Genomic DNA, 25967 nt, shown 5'->3' with positions numbered 1-25967 from the left:
AATAAAATACCACAAATATGAAAAAAACAATACTAATTATTTCTGTTTACAGAATTCGGTCCTTGGAAAATATACTAAGAGTAACTTTTTCCTTTATATTAATTTTAGCATAGTTTTTAAAATCTGCTGAATTTCAAACCTGATTAATTATCTGATCTATCTTGTTGACGGCTAGGAAAGACAGAAGCTCTAATTGTTTCTGATTTTGTGAATTCTAATTGGTAAGGTGAAGGAGAAAGTGAGCAGCTGACAAGCAGAATATCTTTTCCTACTCTAATTTGTTTTGTGATTATTTTTGTTTAAATAAATATGGCTGATATGCATCTTGAGACCAGTCAAAGTGGGGAACTAAAGGCCAGTTAGCTTAACATTGGTCATTGTAAAACGTTAGATTCTATTAATGAAGAAGTAATAACTGGACACTTGGAAAATCAATATGAAAACACAAGAGACTCCGCAGATTCTGGAAATCCAGAGTAACACACACAAAATGGTGGAGGAACTCAGCAGATCAGGAAGCATCTGAGGCCTCCATCTGTTGGGGACAAGCATGGAGGTTGAGTCCTACTGTGTAGATACACAAGCCTGGGCAGCACAATATGGAGAGCAAGCTACTGCCCACGTAGCAGGCTCTCCCTCTCCATGCATCTGATAAACCCAAAGGAACGACAGAGACCAACATAGTTTGTCCTCAGCGGCATTGCAGAAGTTACCAATCAGCGTTGAATTCAATGTAGGACTGCCTACGGGACTCCAGCTCCAGAGTTCTCCCTTGGGGTTTCCTCCTGAAGCTTTCCCATGAATGGTTATAGCCACAAGGCAGTGGAGCTTTGAGAACAGACTTTTCCTTCTAGATGAGCTGCCAACCATGGCTGATGAGCCCCATCTGCGCATGGTTTTAAGGTGCCAGCAACCCGCCTTTGCCCCTTTTCCTGCCAGTAGAAATGGTTCTGCCGGGCTTAGTAGCTAAGCCACATGTGAAGGTTGTTGGAGGCTATTTGAGGCACACAGCACTGGGAGGATTTAATAGGTAGTGGGAGCTAGTCCCCATTTCCACCACCGGTTATAATAATCCTAAGGAATCGGGCAGCATCTATGGAAAGGAATAAAGAGTCAATGTTTCAGGCTGAAGCCCTGCATCAGGACTTTTTTTGAAAAGAGGATTATATTTGATAAGTTCTTTGACGATTGTATGAGAGTGGATGAATGGACAAGAGTGATCTGGAATGAAGGGGGTGTGGTGTCACAATAAAGTGTCACCCGTTTCAGATGGAAATGAGGATTTCATCTTTCAGACAGTAATGAGTCTTTGGAAATTTTCTGCCAGAATTAAGTTGAATTTATGGAATACAATTTGAAGTTCAAAGTGAATCTGTTATCATATATTTCACCATAGAACACGCATTCACAGTAAATACTAAGAAACACAATAGAAAAAATGCATGCCAACAAAGACAAACACATGTCCAAATCAACATACTCTTTATACAGAGCAAGTCATTACACAGTACATTAAGTTAGAAAAAGGTAAAAAAAAACCCATATAGTATAAAGTGTAGAAGCTTGTGAAGTGCAGTGCTGGTAATCAGTGATTTTTTTTGGTAAAGGGATTCAGTTTGACAAGTTCTTTGAGGATGGTTCGAGAGTGGATACATGGAGATGGGTGATCCCGATCTAAGCAGTGTGGTGTCAGAATAAAGGGTCACCCGTTTCAAAAATTTCATCTTTCACAGAATTAGGGAAACACAGTAACAGAGAGGTTAGCACAGCGCTTTACTGTACCAGTGACCTGGGTTCAATTCTCGCCACTGCCTGTAAGGAGTTTGTACGTTCTTCCCGTGTGGATTTCCTCCAGTTTCCTCCCACAGTCCAAAGACTCACAAGTTGGTAGGTTAATTGGTCATTGTAATTGAACTGTGATTTAAATCAGGGGTGGGGGGGGGGGGTTGCTGGGTGGTATGACAGGAAGGGCCTATTCAATGCAGCATTTAAATAAATAAAAATAATGAGAGTAACATACAGGTAAATAATTATACAATCAATTTCCCTACTTTGTTCAAACTGCCAACATTTTAGTGTAATATTTAAGAAAGCATATAAAAATAAAACCCAATCATTTACTCCTTAAACTCTGACCTTGAAGTTGCCTGATACTTCCAAGGGAGAAAAAGCAATATCTGTCATGCTAGGGAAATTTGCAACAACAGTAATTACCGGTAGTTTTCAGAACCTATTCAGACAACAAGGAATACTAAAGGCTGGAATAGCAGCCAAATAAAATGACTGTTTTCATTTCCATCACACCGTTAATGTCAACGTTCTGATGCACTGTGGTACATCAAAGGACACCAAAGAAGGGGTTACTAAAAGTTTGGTGGAAGAAATGGATTTGAATGAGAAAGGACAGGAGGGTTTACAAATGAATTTTAAAGCTAAAGGCAAGGTGCTGGGACAAAATGTTCCAAGATTATCCAGATGAAACTCCAGGAGAACCCAGTTAACCTTTGCCAAAGTCTGTTAAATATTAAATACCCAAATGATTAGTATGCAAATGTTAGTCCTGAACGCCTGCGGATGCCTGCGTGAAGCTTGCAAATATAATCTGACACAGGAAATCAAGGTAACCTGAAGACAGCCGGCACCTTGCTTTCATGAATATGGAAAACACACACGTGTACAACATCAAGAATGGAGAGTGCAGTTCATCTGGCAAGGGATCGGTGCTTAAAAAGCAACCAATGAATCGATATAAATACTTCCTCACAGAAGGAAAATAATAAGCAATAGGAGAGAACTGTTGCCTGTTTTTTTTTCTCTTCTTTGATGAAGACCATAAGACTCAGATGCAGGATTAGACCATTCGTCCTATCGCGGTTGCTCCACCCAATTGTTATCCCTCTAACCCCATTCTGCTGCCTTCTCCCCATAACCTTTGAGGCCCTAACTAATCAAGAACCTATCAGCCTCCACTTTAAATATACCCAATGACTTGGCCTCCACAGCCACTTGTGGCAGTGAATTTCACAGATTTGTCCATCTCTTGCTAAGAAATTCCTTCTCATCTCTGTTCTAAATGAATGTCCCTCTATTCCGACTAAATTCCAACATACAAGAGCAATGTATAATTAAAAATATTATTTTTATATGCAAAATAAGATGGCTTTAATATGGAACGTTGTATGTAATATTGTTTACTTCCAGTTCTTGTGGTAATAAAACAAAACAATTTTTCTTCTTTTCGAAGGTACAGACTCGTGCTGGGGTATCGTCCCATAGCTGTCAACCGTCCTCAAAAAAAAAACGGTCAGTTGTTAACACCGATAAAACAAACTGCTAGAGGAACTCAGCGGGTCAGGCATCCTCCGCCAATTTGGTTCTCGCTCCAGTATGCAGTATCTGTAGCCTCTTGTGTCAGTTTTTATGATTGAACCTAGGTAGTAACTGTCAACAGACTCTTAAATTATGGGGCAACTCAAACAAGCTATTTCATTTCTTCTTGACTCTGCTATCTTGTAAAGAAACTATTTGCAATACGAGTCCCTCAGCACTTTTTCCCCCCATATGTTTAACTACTCTTGGACGTGCAGGCACTGTTAATATTTAGATAAATGTAGTCCTGTAAATATTTGGCACATAACTGACACTCAATGACCACAAAAAGGCATACATTACCAAATGATCTGTGCATTAATGTTCTGGAGTTTTGATCTCATTCACTGTATATGTAATGCTGTACTACTAAGAGGCCAATGGATTGTTGCAATATCAGGTCAGGTTACCAGACAATCAAAATAGAAACTGCAGATGTTGGAAATTGGAAATCCAATAGATGCTCAGTGCATAGGTGGTATCTTTTATTTAGAGATTTTATTTTTTTTATTTAGAGATATAGCAAAGTAACAGGCCTTTCCAGCCCAACAAGCCCAATTATAACTATATGACCAATTAACCTACTAACCCATACATCTTTGGAATGTGGGAGAAAACCAGAGCACCCAGAGGAAACCCACACAGCCACAGGGAGAGCTTGCAGATGCCAGCAGAACTGAACCATGTCACCCCTTCCTCATCAGTGGAAAGAGAAACGGTTGATGTTCAGGTCAATAGCTCTTCATGTGACAAATTTTTAAAAAAAAAAAAGAAAATCTGGTTTTAAAGCTTTAAATCCACGTGTCTTTCCATAGATACCACCTGGCTTGATATGCACTCAGTGGCCACATTACTAGGTACACCTCCTTGTTAAAGCAAATATCTAATCAGCCAAATATGTGGCAGCAACTCAATGCACAAAAGCATGCAGACATGGTCAAGAGGTTCAGTTCTTGCTTATACCCAACATCAGAAGGGGTGAAAGAAATGTGATCTACGTGACTTTGACTGCATATCAGAAACTGGTGATCCCTTGGGGTTTTCGCACACAACGGTGTACAGAGAGTGGTGTGAAAAAACAAAAAAAAACGTCCAGTGAGCGGCAGTTCTGTGGGTGAAGATGCCCTTGTTAATGAGGGAGGTCAGAGGAGAATTGCCAGACTGGTTCAAGCAAACAGGAAGGTGACAGTAACTCAAACAAACATGCATTACAACAGCGGTGTACAGAAGGGCATCTCTGAATGCACAACACATCGAACTTTGAAGTGGATGGGCTACAGCAGCAGAAGACCACGAACATACACTTAGTGGCCACTTCATTAGATACAGGAGGTACCTAATAAAGTGGCTCCTAAATGTTTAGCTTGCTCTTTTATATTACAGACAGGTTAATTTTCTGAAGGGGGGAGGTTGGTCTAAGATTTTCAATTCATCTAAAATCATCATTTAAAAATAGGTTCTTGATGCCCAGCGTATATTGCAGTACATCTTTCATGAGAATTTGGACCTGACTTCTGTCGAAGCAATAGTCCATTTAGAACCATTATTCGTAGTAAAAGGCCAGAGGTTCAGTTGAATGTCAGCAGTAAACTGTAATATTATTAGTTAACGACTATTTGGTCACTGTGTTCCCAGGGGTGGGGGGGGGGGGGGGGAAAGAGTTATTTTGTATATTTTGAAAGCATAGACTTGGCTACGTTATTACATCTATATTACAACACGTTCTCTCTCAGTCTCTGTCTCTGTCCCTCTCCCCTCGATATTTCAGGCTGAGACCCTTCAGGATCAGAAAGGAAGGGGAGAAAATCCTGGGGGGAGGGGAGGAGGCTAGCTGGACGGTGATGAGTGAAGCCAGGTGGGTGGGCTGGAGAAGAAGGAATCATAGGAGAGGAGAGTGGACTACAGGAGAAAGGGAAGGAGGAGGGGACACTGGGAGTAGACTGCTAGATATACAGCTTGTTCTGACTTGCTTACAGCCCATTACACCACTGGCATTTAGGGCAGCAATGAAGGTCCCCCATCCCTGTCTGTATAGAGGATTCTTCTTTACTGTTTCCATAACAATTGTTTATTGATCAGTCAGGTTGTTGGCCTCTAAGCTGAACCCCCAAACCTGGAGGACCAGTGGACCACTCTTAGTCTGGACTCTACCCTTTGACTTGTTTGGCAAGGGTCACCCTATCAAGAGCCAAAGGCCCTGATTCCAGTAACATGGCTCTCTGGGTCATTGAGGTATGCAAGCCCTCCAAACCCTACGACAAGGGTATGGTCCTCTTGGAGGATTGCTTGTTCTTTCTGCCATTTAACTCTTAGCTCTAGATTTTTCTTAAACATTCATCTTGCTTTATATGTTCTCTATTTATAAAGTTCCTGTTTGCTGTATTACTCTGTAGGTAAGTAGATCGCTTTGTGGTACAATATTTTTAGGAAGATGACTCACAGTAATAGGCTGGCTTCAAGAACAAGCAAAGGAAAACCAACTCCCGGAGATTAAACACACATTAATGGGGAGTTGTTTGAATCTCAGGGAATTAGCTGCTTTAAAACTTTTTTAACAAAAGGTAATCATTGTATATTCATGCAAATCATAACATCGTGTAAATTTATGTTCTGGTACCTCCCTCTGGTGCTCCTCCCCCTTCCCTTTCATGCTCTTCTGTCCTCTCCTATTCAATTTCCCCTTTCTCCAGCCCTTTATCTCTTTCACTAATCAACTTCCCAGTTCTTTACTTCACACCCCTCCTCTCCTGGTTTCACCTGTCACCTGCCACCTTGTACTTCCTCCCCTTTTCCCCACCCCCACGACTTCTTACTCTGACTTCTTCCCTTCCTTTCCAGTCCTGAAGACGAGTCTCAGCCCGAAACGTCAACTGTTTACTCTTTTCCATCGATGCTGCCTGGCCTGCTGAGTCCCTCCAGCATTTTGTGTGTGTTGCTTTGGATTTCCAGCATCTCCTGATATTTTCGCAGTTATGTTATGGGTTTCAAAGTTAGAACATGGCTATAGTCCAAAATAAACAAAACTCTGTGAAGTTTTAAAAATACAGATTCTGCAGTTGTAGGAAATCGGAGCAACACACACAAAATGCTGGGGAAATCCAGCAGGTCGGGCAGCATCTCCGGTGAAGAATAAAGAGTCGATGTTTTGGGGCGAGACTCTTCATCAGGACTGGGTGAAGTTTTAAAAACCTGCAGATGTTCAAAATGCTCAGCTGGTCATGCAGCATCTGCAGGGGCAAGACACTGAGCTACTGCCTCCAGCTTATAATCTTCCGTCTATATTGTTACTAGTGAACATGGTCTAGTGATCTGAAGGTCGATAGTTCGAGCCTCAGCTGAGGCAGCGTGTTGCGTCCTTGAGCAAGGCACTTAACCACACATGCTCTGCGACGGCACCGGTGCCAAGCTGTATCAGCCCTTGCCCTTCCCTTGGATAACATCGGTGGCGTGGAGAGGGAAGACTTGCAGCTTGGGCAACTGCCGGTCTCCCATACAATCCTGCCCAGGCCTGCGCCCTGGAAACTTTCCAAGGCACAAATCCATGGTCTCTCGACTAACAGATGCTTATTATTATTAATTTACCCCACAGGTAATTGCCATGCTCAGGGCCACCTTGTTCTCTCTGCTTCATTAATTCACCAGATGATTGAACATCTGGTGTTGGATTGTTCATATATTCTGAGTAGATATCAATCCCTTACCTTTATCACCCCAGGACATTGCACCCTTGAACAAGTCATGAAGAAGTGAATTCAAAGTTCAAAGTACATTTATTGTCAAAGTGCATATATAAATTATACAACCTTGAGGTTCATCTCCTTGGAGACAGCCACAAACCAAGAAACCCAAAAGAACCCAGAACAAACGAACAGACCAACAAACACCCAATGCACAGCGAGAACAAAAAGCACACATCACACAATCAATAAAAGCAAGCAATGGCATTCTGAACTAAAGTGACACCACGGACATGAAGGCTGGAGCTGGAGCTGGCTCACACCTCAGTTTTAGTTCTGTGGAAAGCGGAGTAAACTTTGCAGAGCTGCGAGCAGAACTGGCTCAACCCGCGCCCCCGGTCCTGACACCAAGCCTTTTTAATCCATCCGGCCCGACGCTTAAATTGTCCAAACACTGGGTCGTCGTCCCCGCACCAGGACCTGGGCTGTGTGGCATCAATACGTTCAGGGCCTGCACCCGGCTGCCACCTTCCAGCCTGTGTCTGTTACCTTTCCAAATCGGCTTGGCGGTTAGGTCGATCAAACCTCACCCTCAATTTTGGTGGAGGGGCACAGAAACTGCTCCACTCCAACTCTGCAACTCAGTGGCACGCTTCAACCCTCGAGTCAGCCCTGGCTTCGCTCGCCTCTTCATTGCTTGTAGTGATTGTTCACCATAATTTTCACAGAAAAAGTGTTAATAATATAAAGTATTTGGTTGTATTATTAAGTGGAGAAGCAAATTATCAAGACAAAGTGCACAAAGGGTTAATGTTAATCACAATGGTCTTATTCTCCTGCTCTATCACTGCAGCAAAGTGTGGTGAAGAACAGATACACATATAAAAATCATGATCAAGGGTCTCAGCCTGAAACATCAACTGCTTTTCCTCTCCATAGATGCTGCCTGAACTGTTTAGTTCCTCCATCTACACATATATATTAAAAAATTGTATTAGGAGAATGTCATTATTTGCCTCTTTGATTGTGGAGTTAGCTTCCTACTGCAGGCTTTGAACTAAACCAGTAGTGAGTGCAGAGCCATCCATCCTGGCAATAATTATGGGTCTGCATACTTAGGAAATTCTGGAAGATTGGGAGCATAGCTTCCGGGAATTGATGTGCATTTAAATTCCTAAGGGTGAAGCAGTCCTTTATTGACTGAATTGAGGTCAGAAATCCCCAGGCTGATCAATTGCTTTTTTTAAAAGGCTATCCAGACAGCAAATTCATTTGGTGTTCTACACCTTATTAGATTAAAGACTTTAAACATTTATTTACAAAATTGGAGTAAGTTTTTCAAAAGGAAAATAGGAATTATACCAGCAGAAGCTTTAGATCCCAAAGGGAAGGTTCCAGATTGTATGCATTATACAGGACAGTGATTGATGCAACCTACCGAAAAATTTGAATTGTGTGAAGTTCTGGAAGCTGGTTCCAAGCAACAACAAGTATTGTCAATCAAAAATTAGTTACTTGATTCCCATTTAATGGCATAACCCATCTCTACTCTGTACTGAATTCATCTTTTGTATTCTCATTATTTTCCGTCAACCCATTTATTTATCTACTAGAATGTATTTAATTGCACAACAGGATGGAAAAGGGTAGATGTAAAATGGATATTTTTCTGCAAAACATTTTAAAGTCAAAAGAAACACAAAAAATTCTGGAGGAACTCAGCAAGTCAGGCAGCATCAATAGAAATAATAAAGTCAATGTTTCGGGCCGAGACCCTTCACCAAGACTGAAAAGGAAGGGGGAAGATGCCAGATTAAAATGGTGGGGGGAGGGGAAAGAGGCTAGCTGGAAGGTGATGGGTAAAGCCAGGTGGGTGGAGAAGAAGGAATAGGGCTGGAGAAGAAAGAACCTGATGGGAGAGGAATGAGGACAATAGGAGGAGAAAACCTGGGGGAAGTAATAGGCAGGTGAGCAGTGAAAGGTCAAAGTAGGGTACAGAGGAAAGGGGGGGGGGGAGGAGAAATTCATTCAGGTTGGACGGTACCCAGATGGAATATTAGGTGTCCAATCACAAATGAGAAAATCTGCAGATGCTGGAAATCCAAGCAATGCACACAAAATGCTGGAGGAACTCAGTAGGCCAGGCAACATCTTTGGAAAAGAGTACAGTCAACATTGTGGGTTCAGACCCTTCGTCAGGTCTGGAGAAAAAAGATGAAGGTGGGGAGGGGGAGGGGGAGGGTGAAGTAAAGAGATGGGAGGTCAATTGGTGATAAACAGATACAGGCTGGAGAAGGGGGAATCTGGCAGAGGACAGAAGGCCATGGAAGAAAGAAATGGGGGGAGGAGCATCAGAGGGAGATGATGGGCAGGTAAGGTGATAAGGTGAGAGGGAGGCAACTAGGGAATGGTGAAGGAGAGGCTACCCAGACAGAATATTAGGTGTTGCTCCTCCAAACTGAGTGCAACAGTAGAGGAGACTATGGACTGGCATGTTGGAATGGCAAGTGGAATTAAAATGGTTCGACACTGGGAAATCCCGCTTTCTCTCACGGACAGAGTGTAGGTGTTCGGTGAAGTGGTCTCCCAATCTACATCGGGTCCCACCGATACACAGGAGGCCACAGTGGGAGCACCTCCTCCACCTTACGGCTGGCCTCATCTTTGAACAAGAGGAGGTCACGAATCAGCACCCTGAAATGGAAATGGGGATTAAAATGTTTGGCCACCAGGAAGAACCACTTGTGTATGGTGCAAAACTACTCGACAAAGCAATCCCCCAGTTTGTGACGGGTCTCACCAATGAAGAGGAGGCTGCATCAGCAGCACTGGATGCAATAGGCGACCCCAGTAGATTTGCAGGTGAAGTGTTGCCTCACCTGGAAGGACTGTTTGGGGCCCTGAATGGAGGTGATGGAAGAGGGGTATGGGCAGGTCTAGCACTGAAGCTGCTTGCAGGGATAAGTGCTGGGAGAGAGATTAGTAGGGAGGGATGAATGGATAAGGGAATCGAGAAGGGGGCGATCCCTGCAGAAGGCTAATTCCCCACTGGTGTTAATAGGAAAGGATAAATCTATTTAAAGCTAAATAACCATGAGACTATGAGACATAGGAGCAGAATTAGACTATTCCGCCCATCGAGTCTGCTCTGTCATTTGGTCATCAACAGGATCAAGTGAACGATGAACTTACTTAATGAGGAAACATAGACAATTAACAGCCAGCAAATTAAAAAAAAACTAATGTAGTATCATTTTGATAATCAGTGCAGTCTGGTTGAGGTTAATAACCTGGTCACTTTCAAAATAGCATATGCCCGCTTACCTACAAGAGGACCACAACCTTGACATGGGTTTTGGAGGCTTGCATGCCTCAATGACCCAGAGAGCTATGTTGACTGGAGTCAGAGCCTTGTGCTTCAGCTGTTGGTGGGGTCACCCATGCCGAACAGGTCAAAGTGTAGAGGCCAGACTAAGAGTGGTCCACTTGTCCTCCAGGCTCAGGAGTACAGCTCAGGGATAACCACCCTGAACACTAAAACAAAAAAGGAAACAGCAATGAACAATCCTTCTATATATGTGCACGATGATATCCCTGAGTCTCTACCCTGGGCTTGCATGGCTGACAGTAGTGAAAAATGAGGGGAAGTGACTGGCATGATGAAAGAATCCCTGAACACTAAGTGATTCCTTGTGCAAAGATGTGAACAGTTGGAAACTAATTTAACTGTGAAATAAGTATTAAAGTTAGTCGAGTTAAGATTAACTATGATTTTGCAGAATACTGGGCTAGGCTTGAGAAGTTTTCTACTCCCATTCTTTACATGCTTGGAATACGTGCAGTAAACGAGGTGGCGACAATATAGTATTTGCCATACATAACATACAATTTACTGACTATTCTCCTCCTAGATGCTTCCTACCTGCTGTGTTTCTCCAGCATTTTGTGTGTGTTGCTCTTGATTTCCAGCATCTGCAAAATCTCTTGTTTATGAATTTCAGACACCCCATTACATAGAGTAGAAATCATCATGTAAAACTGTCTTCAGTTATCACTATTGGTGACCCAAAGGTAAAGGCTGGTTTAACAAGGTCAGCAGGTATTTCTAAATGTAGTGGTTTGATTCAAGATCGTTCAATGTCATTTCCAGTACACAATTGTAAAGGAGAACAAAATAATTGTTACTCCGGATCTGATGCAGCACAGAAAAAAAACACAAGAAGATAAAGAACACAATAATAAAAAAAACAATAAATGTAAATATATAAGATAGCTGTGTACAATGACTGAACGTCCATGGAGTGACACTAGGCACAGGAGTGTCTGTACATAAGGTGACTGACAGGAGATAATAAAGTAGTGGTGGTGGGGGGTGTGGAGGTATGGAGTCTGGTGGTCCTGGCATGGATGCTACATGGCCTCCTCCCTAATGGTAGTGGGACAAACAGTTTGTGAGCAGGGTGAGTGGGATCTTTCATGATATTACTGGCCTTTGTTTCTGTGACCTCAAGTCTGAATGAACTCAGTCTGCATTCGGTATCTAATCGTTTTTGCTGTTGACTTCCTTACAGATAATCATCTGTTGTTGGGTTCTCATTCATTCAATGTCAGCGCTTGTGAACGTTCCACAGTGTTATTCCTCTTGGGAAAAGAAAAGGGGGAAACAAAGTGGGGAGGTCTTTCAATGGAGAAGGCTCACTGGGTTCACGTGTTATGTTCCCCTTGCCAGAACTTCATGAATTCCCTGTGGGAATGGCACCCTCTAAGGACGCCATCAGTTTTGTTCTGAATGCAAGCTTGAAGGCAGCTCACAGTTTACAGCGTAAGACATAGGAGCAGAATTAGGCCATTTGGCCCATCAAGTCTGCTCCGCTATTCAATCACGGCTGATCTATTATCCCTCTCAACCCCATCCTCCAGCCTTCTCCCTGTAGCCTTCGGCGCTTTTATTAATCTAGATCCTATTAGCCTCCACTTCAAATACTCCCAACGACTTGGTTTCCACAGCCGTCTGTGGCAATAAATTCCACAGATTCACCATCCTCTGGCTAAGGAAATTCCTCTTCATCTTTGTTCTAAATGGACATCTCTCTTTTCTAGCCCTCTGATTCAAGATTTCCCCACTCCAGGAAACACCCTCTCCATATCCACTCTATCTAGATCTTTCACTATTTAATAGGTTTCAGTGGGATCCCCCATAATTCCTCTAAACTCCAGTGAGTACAGGCCCAAAGCCATCAAACACTCCTCATATATTAACCCTTTCATCCCCAGGATAAATCTTAATAACTTCCTCTCTTCCATATCTAAAGGTATCACACCCTTTCTTAGATAAAGTGCCCAAAACTGTGCTCAATAATAAAATAATAACTCATTCGTACAACATCTTTCATACAGATGATGTCGTTCAAGGTGCTTTACAATAGATAAAGTGCAAACATGAAACTAAAAGACAAAGATGTTGGTTAACAGCAAAGTTAAATAAATAGGTTTTGAATTTGTGTCTAAATTGGCAAGTGAGTCTGCATCCCTTGTAGATTTAGGTATTGAGTACCGCAGTTTAGGAGCGTATTTTTTTTTAAAAGCTGACCTGTCAATTGTCTTCTTAGGGAGATTGTTTAAATTTAAGGGACTGGCAGAAGAAGACCTGAGAGCTCGAGCAGGATTATAAAACAAAACTGATTCTGTGACGTGCTCTGGTCCCAGACCATTGAGAGCTTTAAAAACAAGCAAGAAAACTTTTAAAGTCAATTCTAACAGATACAGGAAGCCAATGCAGAGTAGCTAGGATGGGAGTGATATGCTCCCTCATCCAGGTTTTAGTCAAAATTCTAGCAGCGGTGTTCTGAATGAGTTGAAGTTTGTCAACAAAAGGCCAGTGAAAAGTGTATTGCAGTAATCTAGTCAATTTGATATAAAGGTGTGAAGTCATTTTCCAGCATCATTACCAGGCAGTGACTGACATACTGTTGCAATACTTCTTAAATATAGAAATGCTGCTCTGGTCACTTTCTTGATGTGGGATTTAAAATTCAAATCTGAATCAAGCATAACACCCAGACTTGTAACTTCTGATATGCCAAGTGTGGTCTGACCGATGCCTTGTAAAGCTTCAATTCGATTGCAACCTTGTGTCAACTGTGGGTATTAACTCTGTGTACTGTCAGAATGTGAGGGTTCAGACCTCAGCCTTGGAGCAGAGGGCAAATGCTTTGACTGATTTTGCAATGTGTCGCTGAAGGAATGCTGCAGTGTTTGAGTTGCTTTTTCATACATGTTTTTAAGTTGAGTTGCCAAAACTCTCCTCCTCCTGTACTGTTCTGTTAACATACACTTTAAATTATTTTATTAACTTATTTATGATAATATTTTGTTTTCTGTGCTGTGTGTGATATATGTTTGTGCACTGTGACCTGGAGGAATGTTGTTTTGTTTGGTCGTATATTTGCACAGTCAGATGACGTTCAACTTGAATTTGATGAGAAATAAGAAAAAGAGGCTGGAGTAACACAAACAAAATGCTGGAAGAACTCAGCAGGCCAGGCAGCATCTATGGAGGGAAATAAGCAGTCAACATTTTGTGCTGAGACTCTTTATCAGAGCATCCTAATATCCAGAAAGTTGCAGACTCAGTTTTGAATGCAGCCAATGAATGAGTTTCCAGTGCCATCTGTGGCAGAGAGTTCCAAAGGGGGTGGCATGATAGTGGTTGGCATAATGCTTTACAGTGCAGGAGACCGGGGTTCAATTCCCACCGCTGTCTGTAAGGAGTTTGTACATTCTCCCTGTGACCACGTGGGTTTCCTCCCACAGTCCAAAGATGTACCAGTTGGTAGCTGTGGTAAACTATGTGTATACCTGTCTGGACACGCCCCTCTGCTGACTGCTCCTGTGGCTCCTCCCACAGACCCCTGTATAAAGGCAATTGGAGGCACTGCTCCCCCCTCAGTCTCCAAGATGTTGTGGTCACTGTTGCAGCTAATAAAAGCCTATCGTTTGCCTCCCATCTCCGAGTTATTGATGGTGCATCAGTAGGCTAATTGGCCATTGTAAATTGTCCCATGACTAGGCTCAGATTACATTGGGAGATTGGTGGGTAAAGGGCCGGTAGGACCTATTCAGTGCTGTATCTCAATAAAATAAAATGAAAAATAAAATTTGTGTCTCTCTGAGTGAAGAAATTTCTCTTCAGTTATGTCCTCGATGATCAGCTGCTTATTTTGAGACCATGACACCCAGCTTTGAATTTCTCAATCACGGGAAACATTCTTCCTGTTGCATCCCCTAAGAATTTTGTAAATCTCTGCATTGTCATCTTCCATTCTTCCAAATTTTTGGTAATGACAGACTGAATCTATTCAATCTCACCTCATCTGGCACAGGATCCATCCCAGCAACTGGTTAGGTGAACCTCTGTGTCACACCAAGGTCCTATACAATTGCAGTAAGACATCTTTTTTACATCAAGTCCACTAACAAGGAGGGCCAACATACCACTGGTCTCCCTAGATGTCTAATGCACTTGCATGTTAACTTACGTGTCGAGAAGGTTCCTCTGAACATCATCACTTCTCAATCTCTCACCTTTGGATAGCAAATACTCAGCATTTGTATTTTTCACACTGAAGTGGATAACCTCCATAGTGCTACTCAGTTACTCAACTTGTGTGTATGCTTTTTATACCTCCACGTCATCGCTCACACCCTCATTTACTTATTTGTTTTAACAAACTTTTGATCCCCAAAGTCAAATCACTGCATGGGCCCAGCATTATCATTAATTTCCCATGATGCTCTGCCAGCCACAGCCTGCCAACCCATGAAGAGCCTGTTTTCCATTGATTAGCCAATTTTCAATATGTACTGGTATATTCTTTCCAATCTATATGCTCAAGAACCTTCTGTGTAAACATTAATAAAAGGTATATTCCCCTCATATCCTCTAGTAGATGTATTGTCAATGTGAAATGCAATTTCTCACCCATAAAGTAATCTTAACCCTGTTCAATCATATTATCTTTCAGATATCTTCATATAACATACTTTCATATACGCCAGCATTTCCTAAATTGCTGATGTTACACCAACAGGTTGTTGTTCTGTTTTCTTTCTCAACCTATCTCTATCTTTTTCTCTCCTCCCTTAAATTTTGCTATTATTCAATCTTCAGAAACCATTCCAGAATCACTGGAATCTTGGAAGATGACATTGAAAGAATCAAATATCCCCATAAATACCTCTTTCAAAACTGTAGGATGCAGCTTGCTCCTTGGAGTTTACCACTCCTCAGGCCCTTTAACATCCCTGGTGGTACGACCTTATTATTTTCTTTTAACTCCTCATTTTAAGGGTCTAGTGCTTCTGGGAGATTGTTTTTGCCATCTTACGCAGAGACGGACTCAAAGTATTTGTCCACTTCGTCCATCTTTTCCTTATTTCCTGTTTCTCCAGTCACCTGTAGTGAGGGGCCCATATTGACCTTTGCTTGTTTTTCCGTTTTACACACTTGCAGTCTGTTTTGATGTTACCCGATGGTTTATTCCAATACAGCGTGGCCACAAGCGGGACCTCCCAGTGGCCAAACATTTAAATTCCCATTCCCGTTCTGACCTGTCGATCCATGGTCTCCTCTTGTGCCAAGATGAGGCCCTGCTCCAGGCAGAAGAGAAACACCTTATATTCTGCCTGGGTGCCCTCCAACCTGATGGCATGGGTATTGTTTTGTCCTTCCAGTAAACAAATCCCCCTGCCCCCACTTTTCTTTATTCCCCACTCTGACCTTTTATTTCTTCTCAGCTGCCTATCACTTCCCCCTGGGCTCCCCCCACCTTTCCCTTTCTCCTATGGTCCACTCTTCATTCCTATCAGATTGTCTCCGGCCCTTGACCTTTCCCACCCACCAGGCTTCACCTATCACCTTCCTGCTATCCTCCTTCCCCTCCCTCCCTTTTTATTCTGGCATCTTCCCCCTTCCTTCTCAGCTGCAGACTTTCTGTATTTTCAGTCATCCTTTATTGAATTCTACAACACTTCAAGCCTACATCTTACTGCCTGTTCTTAATCAGTCCTTTCCATAGAGTCACAGAGCATGGAAACAAGCCCTTTGGCCCAACCTGTCCACGGTGACTGAGATATAGACTAATACCGTCTTTAATTTTTCCTGTAATCCATGAAAGATATAAAGTTAGAAATAAATGTATTATCAAAGTACATATATATCACCATATACAACCCCAAGGTTCATTTTTACGGGGAATCACAGTAAATACATGAAACACAATATAAAAGGTCACACCCAACAGAGCAGAAAACAGGCAATGTACAAAAAAAACAATGTGCGAATACAAAAAGAGAGAAGAAAAAAAGAAATAATAATAAATAAGCAATAAATATCAAGAACATGAGATAAGGAGTCCTTGAAAGTGAGTGTATAGATTGTGGGAACAGGTCAATGATGGGAGTGAAGCTAACTGCGCTGGTTCAAGAGCCTGATGATTGAGGGGTAATAAACTGCTCCTGAAACTGATGGTGTGGGTTCTTTTACCTTCTTCCTGATGACAGCAGCAAGAAGAGAGCATGGCCTGGGTGGTGTTGGTCCTTGATGATGAATGCTGCTTTCCTACTACAGTGTTTCGCGTGGACATGCTCAAAGGTGGGGAGGGCCATACCTGTAATGGACTGTGCTGTATCCACTACTTTTTGTAAGATTGCCCATTCAAGGGCATTGAAGTTTCCATATCAGGCTGTGTAATCCATAAAAAATTCAACAGGAAAGGACCTTGTCAAGAAAAACTACAACAAAAAAAATTACAATGGTAGCTACACTTTAGAATTATTTATTTGGATAACTCTAAGGCCGAGGTCCCCAACCTAATACCATCAGGCAAAGGGTCCATGGATCCCAGATTGGGAACCCCTGTCCTAAAGTCATGGAAGGTGCTGTACGAAGACAAGTCTTTTTCTCTCTCTCCATCTCTTGGAGAAAGTTGCAGATGCATTAATCGCGTTGAGATGACACAGCTGGCAGCAGGGTGACAAGGCATTCAATGTTATAGAGTGACAGGATCCTCCAAGGAGCAAGAATTCATTCCTCTCACTCTAGCTGCCATATGTAGTCCCATGATCGATGCCGTGCCTCACATCACAAGAGTGTTCCACCTGTCAGTGCTCTGCTCATTTGCAACGAGCACCAGAGCATTGCACAAACGAATTGCTCATTTCACGGGAGTTGACACAAAGCTTTTAATTTAAAGCAGCCTGCTGTGACAGCATTTTTTTTCCAGAAAGCTGTCACCAATATTATTTATAATATTCCCAATATTATTATTTTGTTTTTCTTTCTCTATATGCACAATTTGTTGTGTTTTGCACATTGGTTTTTTTGTCCATCTTTGTTTGTGTGTCATTTTTCATTGGCCCAACTGGATTTCTTTGTATCTATTGTGAATGCCTGCAAGAAAATGAATCTCAGGATAGTATATAGTCACATATGTGTTGTTATATATTTAAGAAACAATTAGATAGGTTTTTACATAGTAAGGGAATTAAGGGTTATGGGGAAAAGGCAGGTAGATGGAGCTGAGTTTATGGACAGATCAGCCATGATCTTATTGGATGGTGGGGCAGGCTTGATGGGTCGGATGGCCTACTCCTGCTCCTGTTTCTTATGTTCTTATTTAAGCTTATTACCCCTACTGGGGTATAGGCCGCCAATGACAACTTGCCAGCGTCCTCTGTCCTGGGTGAATCTTTCAAGTTATCCCCAGGTGTAACTCAGCTTCGAAGATCCTTCCTCTCCCAGGAATGAGGTCTATGGAGCTTCTGTTGGCATTTCTGTAGCTCTGGGTTTTTTATGGGATGGGGTTGCTAGCCCCATACCCAACCCTCTTCCTTTCGCAGAAGGCCTTGGGATCATCTAAACACTGGGCCCAGCCAACCAGATTACAGATTGTTCCTTCTGTGAACCTTCCATTTTACACAATGAACAGTTTCTTATCTGAGAATAATCTGAGGTTTAGCAGATCATTAGCAGAAACTCCTTGTGTCCACTACTCTCATTAAGTTATCCTGGAGCAAGAATCAATTCACCAAACAGTTCACAAAATGGCGGCTGGAAGGACTGTCTCACAAAATGGCTGCCTCTATTCTTGTCATCACATGGCAAAAACAAAAAAAATTTGCTTTGTCTCACTGATTTTTTGTAGATTGTAGTTCTTTCTGGCCAACAACTGTCTGATTTGTTACAGCTGTAGTTTTCATCTATTATTCTACAGTGGCTGATCTGTTTGCATTTCTAGTCAAATATTAATTCAAATGATTACAAAATCACAGCAATACAATATATTGGGACTTCATGATACACTTTATTTACAGTTACAAATTGTAATATAGTTAACACTATCCAAAGCACACTCGAGCCCCAGAGATAAGCACAAATTGCTAAAGGAACTCAGCAGGTCAGGCAGCATTTATGGAGGGGAATGAACAGTCAATGTTAGTTCTGATGAAGAGTCTCAGCCTGAAATGTTGACTGTTTATCCCCATCCATAGATGCTGAGCTCCTCCAGCATTTTGTGTGTGTTGCTCTGGATTTCCAGCATCTGCAGATTCTCTTGAGTTTATGATTTTGCGAGGCCTGGTCCTGGAAATCCAGCATTGTACCCATGAATATCATGTACTCAGGGTTTTAATGGTGGAAGATTTGTAATAATATTGCTATTCAACATCTCCCGGTAAGTTATTACTGTAATTATCTCTTTATTTTCTTGAAAGCTATTTTCCGGTGTGATCAAGATTCAAGATTGTTCAAGGCCATTTCCAGTACACAAGTGTAAAGGAGAGTGAAATAATTGTTACTCTGGATCGGATACAGCCCAATAAAAACCACTAAGATAAAGAACACAATAATAACAAAAGCACAATAAATAGAAATACTTAAGTTATCTTCACTGGTTAATCTGTTCTGCACCTTACTGTATTTGATTTATGAAATTTAGTTTGTTATTTATAAGTGAATCATCTGTAGATTTCATCCTTACCTTCATAAGTTATTGTGTGTTATGTGTACTACTGTGATTTACTCTGATTTGGAGAAATGTTGTCTCATTTCTATGTAAATGCATATAGATAAATGACAATAAACTTGACTTGTATACATACATTGATTGTATGTCTACAAAGTGACGTGAGGCACAGGAGTCTCTGTACATCAGATGACTGACAGGAAATGATAAAGTAGTGGCAGTTGGGGGTGTGATAGGTGGGTTAGTGGGTGGAGGTGTTGATCTGCCTTACTACTTGGGGAAATTAACTGTTTTTGACTCTGTGGTCCTGGATATAAATGCTACATAGCCTGATGACAACGTCCATGAGCAGGGTGGGTGGGATCCTTCATGAGTGATGCACCATCAATAACTCACTCTGAGACATAAAGGCGAGATATCGGCTTTTATTGACTGGAAGAAGGAACAAGCAGTGAGTGACCACTATACTACATCCTGGAGACAGAGAGGCCGGGCTCAGACCTCCATCACCTTTATACAGGGGTCTGTAGGAGGAGCCACAGGAGCAATCATCAGGGGGCGTGTCCAGCCAGGTATATGTAGTTCACCACAATGAGGTAACTGGCCCTTTCATTTTTGGCATGAATGTTAGTTTGCAATTATCATCCCAGACTGATTGTCGTGCAGCTGACGCAGATGGTTTTATTATTTGAGGAGTTTCGAGCGGAACCGAATATTGTCAATGAACAGCAATATTGTCAATGGCCTACCAATGGTAGAAAGATAACTTATGAAGCAGCAGAGGATGGATGAAATACTGCTGAGAGAAATTTCTATATCAATGTATTGGAGTAGCGATAATTGGCCTTCAGCAACAACAAACTTCCTTTGTGTTTGACATGACTTTCTTCATTGGAGAGATATCCCTCATTGCATTGACTTCGATTTCACAAGGGCCTATTGATGCCATTCTCAGTCAAGTGTCGCATTGACGTCATGAGCAGCCACTCATTTACATCTGATGTTCAGCTTGTTTACCATATTTGGACCAAGTCTGTAATGAAGCCTGAAGCTAAACCATCCTGCCAGGATCCAAAACGCGGCTAGTTGAGAAACAAACCAAAACCATTGAGAGACTGAGCGAGGGAATTAACACTGTGTGACAAGCTTCCAAATAACTGAGCTCCAACGTGGAAAAAGTACCTTCAATCTTTATTACGAAATCAGCAAAGACGAATGATCAAAGTAGTGATAATGAAATTAACACTATTAACAAAGTTTGAGGAATTAGTGATATAAACTAAGGAACTAGCGTTGCAATAGCAAAATTAGCGGTCAACAAAAAAACCTCATCCCCTGCTCCATCTATCTCTAAAATAATGGCATAAAAGGTTAATATGTAACTATACTCATTTTATTTCTGCCATCCCTTAACCCATGTGACAAATTACGTAACCCAAAATGTAACGGCCTCCAAGAGAACCACAGCCTCTTTTGGAGGCTTGCATGCCTCAGAGAGCTATGCTGGCTGGAGTCAGGGCTTTATGCTTTGGCTCTTGGGTAGGGTCAACACATGTCAAGCAGATAATGGATAGAGGACAGACTAAGAGTGGTCCACCGGTCCTCCAGGTTTGGGGGTTCAGCTCAGGGCTACCAACCATGACTGGTAAAACAGAACTGTTATGGAAACAGCAATGAAGAATGCTTCTACATCTGAGTGTGACAGTATTCCTGAGTCTCCACCCAGGACTTGCATGACTGACAGTAATGAAAACAGAGAGGAAACTACTGACACAATGAAAGAAGCCCTGAACACTCCAGAGATGAAGGACCTTCATTGGTGCCCTAAATGCCAGCAGCGCAGAGCAGCAGGAAGATAAGACATGCAAAACAAAATACAATACAGAGAGGCAGAAAATAGATACGTGACTCCTACAATGAGTATGTGCCGTTTTGTTTCACTGTCAACAGTTCCTTCTCCTTGCTGATAATTGAGACAACCTTGCCTGTGGGGTGATAATTGATTGGACTGGATTTATCTCACATTATTTGGAGACAACAATACACTTATTATTATTTTATTAGGTGCCACTTCTACTTGATAAAGTGGCCAGTGAGATTATATATGTGTGCTTCTGCTGCTGTAGCCTACCCTCTTCAAGGTTCAACATGTTTTGTGTTCAGAGATCCTCTTCTGCACACCACTATTGTAATGCATGGTTATCTGAGTTACTGTTGCCTTCCTGACAGCTTGAGGCAGCCTGGCCATTCTCCTCTGACCTCCCCCATTAACAAGGAGCTTTTGCCACAGTATCACTCAGTGCCACTCATTGGATGTTTCTTTTGTTTCTCGCACCATTTTCTGTAAATGTTAAAGAATGTTGTGCGTGAAAATCCCAGAAGATCAGCAGTTTCTGAGATACTCAAACCACCCCATCTGGTCACTCCACAGGCAAAGTCAATTGGATCACATTTCTTCCCCATTCTGATGCTTGTTCTGAACAACAGAACCTCTTGGCCAGGTCTGCATGCTTTAATGCATTGAGTTGCTGCCACATGTTTGGCTGATTAGATATTTGTATTAGTGAGCAGGTGTACAGGTGTACCTAATAAAGTGGGAACTGAGTGTATATAGGCAATTTAATAAGGAAGAAGGCTCTGTTGTAGTGGTAGCTTGACTAAAGTTTCAGAAGATTCTGTAGTACTCATACTGGGATGCTGTCAAGTCCCATAGCCTTTGAAATGTCCTTTAATTGGCTGAACTCTGCTTTCCATGATGGAATCTCAGAAGAATGTGGAGATGGATTAGTGACATCACTTCTGAGGTAAATCCTCAGCTATGAATTTTGCACTTGATGCTTGACTCCACTAACAAATGAGGATTGGTAGCCTCCAACCTGATGGCACAAACACCAATTTCTCTAACAGCTGGTAATTTCTCACCCCCTCCCCCATTCTCTCCTTTTCCATTCCCCCACTGTGGCTCCCCTCTCAACCATTCTCATCATCTGCCCATCATTTCCCTGTGGTGCTCCTCCTCCTTCCCTTTCTCCCATTCTTTTCTCCTATCAGATTCATCCTTCTTCAAACGTGCACTTCTTCCACCTATCACCTTCCTGCTTCTTTCTTTATCCCCTCCTCCCCAACCCACCTTCTACTTTTGGACTCTTTTTCAAGGATGACAACTCATGCTCCTAGTCTTACTCTTGATTTGTGAATTGTGTTTTGCACACTGGTTGTTTGCCAGTTTTTCATTGATTCTATTGTATTCCTTTGTTCAACTGTGAATGGCTTCAAGAAAATGAATCTCAGGGAAGTATATAGTGACAATCAGTATATGTACTCTGATAGTAAATTTATTTGAACTTTGAACTTACCAGCTCTCACCTATCACCTGCCAACTTGTATTCCTTCCCCTCCCCCCAACTTATTCCGGTTTCTCCCTTCTTTTCCAGGCCTGGTGAAGGGTTTTGGCCTGAAACATCAACTGTTTATTCCTCTCCATGGATATTGCCTTACTTGCTGAGATCCTCTAGCATTTTGTATGTATTGTCTTATCATTTGCTGCTTAATCCTGTCCTGCCAATACCGTTAGTTACTGACTCTGGTAGCGCTGCAGAATTCCTATCTAATCAGCTGGTTTCTTGAAGCCCTGCTTTTGTTGTCTAATGTGGAAGCTGTTGGAAACATAGCTTCACTGGTCTGGAGCCCCATTTTGAGGCACGTATGTACAGTGCCTGATATTCAGATTTGACTCTCCTCAAGGAAGGAGTCAATGCCCTGGGTTGGTTGTCGCCACAGAGTTACGGATCAAGCAGACCTTGAAGTGAAGTACAATGCTGCTGGTCTATGGTGCTTAATGAAGTGTATTTTATGGCCTTTCAAACCTGTTCACATGACCTTTATTGCACCTGTGTTGCCAAAGCTGTTCTGACCTCTAAGTGTGGGTTAGGGTTAAACACTCACTTCCAGTCACAAATCACACTTCTGTGCTATTTCCGTTTTCAAATCTGCAGCCTAGATTTTCTGGTTTTAATGTGCATTGGCAATCTGAATCCAACGTTAGCTTGGTAATGGGAGACAGAGCTTCAATGTTCAATTAAGTGTATGTCACCATCTATTACCCTGAGATTCATTTCTTGCAGGCATTCATAGTAGAACAAGGAAATACAATTAATGCATGAAAAACTATGTACAAAGGCTAAAAGAACAACTAATGTGCAATAGAAGACAAACTGAAAATACAAATCAATAAATAAATAATAATGAGAACATGAGTTGTAGATTCCCTGAAAGTGAGACCATAGGTTCTGGAAGTAGTTCAGTGCTGAGATGAGTGAAGTTATCCATTCTGGTTCGGGAGCCTGATGGTTGAAGAGTAATAACTGTTCCTGAACCTGGTGGTGTGGGAGCTAAGGCTATCATGGCCAGTGCTATCATGTTTGCTGTTGTGTGCTGGGGCAGCAGGCTGAGGGTAGCAGACACCAACAAATCAACAAACTCATTTGTAAGGCCAGTGATGTTGTGGGGGTGGAACTGGACTCTCTGATGGTGGTGTCTGAAAAGAGGATGCTGTCCATGTTGCATGCCATCTTGGACAATGTCTCCCATCCACTCCATAATGTACTGGTTAGGCATAGGAGTGCGTTCAGCCAGAGACTCATTCCACCGAGATGCAACACTGAGCGTCACAGGAAGTCATTCCTGCCTGTGGCCATCAAACTTTACAACTCCGGTCCTGCAGAATAAGCGGACTTATTTCCGCTTGGAATAATTTACTTATTATTATTTAATTATTTATGGTTTTATATTGCTATATTTCTACACTATTCTTGGTGCGACTGTAATGAAACCCAGTTTCCCTCGGGATCAATAAAGTATGTCTGTCTGTCTGTCTATGCCTCCTTCCTGATGGTAATATTGAAAAGAGAGCGTGGCCTGGTTGGTGGGGTCCCTGACGATGGATGCTGCTTTCTTGAGGCAGTATTCCATGTAAGTGTGATCAGTGGTTGGGAGGGCTTTGCCTGTGATGGACTGGGCTGTATCCGTCATTTTTTGTATGCTTTTTTCATTCTTGGGAGTTGTAGAGGGACTTTCCCAGACTGGGGGTGTGTAACCAGTGATGTATAGCACTGATCAGTGCTGCAATCTCTGTCATAAATACAAATGACTTAGATGGGAATGGAGGTCGTCTGATTGGTGAGTTTTATGATGACATTAAGGCCATGGAGTCACAGATAGCAAAGAAGTCCTATAAGGAAATTGAGGGGCAGAGTGGAGCAGTGGCAGATGGAATTTAATCTAGATAAGTGTGATGTGATCTATTTTGGGATGTCAGATACTGGCTGGACTGACAAAGTAAATAGAGTCATAGCATACTACAAAGAAACAGGCCCTTTGGCCCATCTAGTCCGTGCCAACCTGCTCTTCTACCCAGTCCCATCTGCCTGCACCCAGACCATATTCTTCCAAACTCCCCTGTCCACGTGCCTAACCAACTTCTCTTAATTTCAAAGATTCAAAGTACACCTATTATCAAAGTATGTATGCAATATACAACCCTGAGATTCGTCTTCCTAGAGCCAGGAAACAAAGAAAGAAAAACAATGGAACCCATTCAAAGAAAAATATCAAACCAGCAAAGCACAGAAAAAAAAAATTGCGCAAATGACAAAATAAAAGTGAAAAACACAGAATATAAAACACCAAACCACAGATCATCCAACCAGTCCAGGCACACTCATTTCAGCTAAACGTTACAACTGAACCCGCATTTACCACTACCACTGGCAGCTTATTCCACTCTCACACCACCCTCTGAGTGAAGAAGTTTCCCCTCAGATTCCCCTTAAATATTTCACCTTTTACCCTACAACTATGATTTCTATTTATAGTCTCACTCAACTGGAAGGGAGAAAAGCCTCCATGCATTCATTCTATCAGTCCTCCACATAGTTTTTGTACATCTATGCTCAGTGGTCATTATATTAGGTACCTCATAAAGTGGCCACTGAGTGGATGCTTGTTGTCTTCTGCTGCTGTAGCTCATCCACTTCAAGGTTCGATGTATTTTGTGTCCAGAAATGCTCTTCAGCACACCACTGTTGGCTATTTGAGTTACTGTCACCTTCCTGTCAGCCCGAAGAAAGTCTGGCCATTCTCTTCTGACCTCTCTCATTATCAAAGCAATTTGCCACAGAACTGAAGTTTTTTTTTGTTGTTTTTTTGCACCATTCTCTGTAAACTCTAGATAGTGAAAATTACGGGGAATCAGCAGTTTCTGAGATACTCAAACCACCCCATCTGGCACCAAAAACCATTCCACGGCCAAAATCACTTAGATCACATTTCTTTCCCATTCTGATGTTTGGTCTGTACAATAGCAGAACCTCTTGACCATGTCTGCATGCCGTTGTGAGTTTTATGAGTTGCTGCCATGTGTTTGGCTGATTAGATATTTGCATTTATGAGTGAGTGTACAGGTGTACCTAATAAAATTGGCACTGAGTGTAACACAGCACAGGATCAGACCCTTCAGCCCACAATGTTGTGCTGATCTAATTAAACTAGAGATTAAATGCCTGACTAAACTAGTCCCTTTTGCCTACATAACGTCCATATCCATCAGTTCTCTGCATTTCATGTGCCTATCTAAGAATCTCTTAAACACTTACATTTGCCTCCATTTCTGCCCCTGGCAGTGCATTCCACCCACCCCTCTTAATGTATATGGAAAACAAATCCTGCCCTACACATTTCCTTTGATCTTGCCCCCTCTCAGTTTCAGTGACTGCCCTCAAGAGTGTTATAACATTGGCTATTCTCCAGTCCTCCAGGGCCTTACCTGTTGCCAGTGAGGACCTGAAGATCTTCGTTAAAGCCCCAGCCAAACCCTCTCTTGTGATCTCAATGATAATAA

General features: G+C 42.1%; 1 protein-coding gene across 5 annotated transcripts in view; it reads left to right on the top strand.

Moving 5' to 3' along the window:
* The window catches only part of cbarpb (CACN subunit beta associated regulatory protein b), a 262852-nt gene that overhangs the window by 9215 nt on the left and 227670 nt on the right, over window positions 1–25967 (top strand). For 3 of the 5 annotated variants that reach the window (XM_073068267.1, XM_073068259.1, XM_073068261.1), the window contains exon 2: window positions 3245–3303. The exons of the other annotated variants lie outside the window; for them this stretch is intronic. In XM_073068267.1, the coding sequence (XP_072924368.1) occupies window positions 3245–3303 (59 nt within the window). The remainder of the gene's footprint in view (window positions 1–3244; window positions 3304–25967) is intronic. 5 annotated transcript variants of the gene reach the window in all.

The sequence above is a fragment of the Hemitrygon akajei genome, chromosome 16 (genome assembly GCF_048418815.1).
Source record: "Hemitrygon akajei chromosome 16, sHemAka1.3, whole genome shotgun sequence".
Taxonomy (NCBI): domain Eukaryota; kingdom Metazoa; phylum Chordata; class Chondrichthyes; order Myliobatiformes; family Dasyatidae; genus Hemitrygon; species Hemitrygon akajei.
This window is presented reverse-complemented; position numbering and strand designations above follow the sequence as displayed.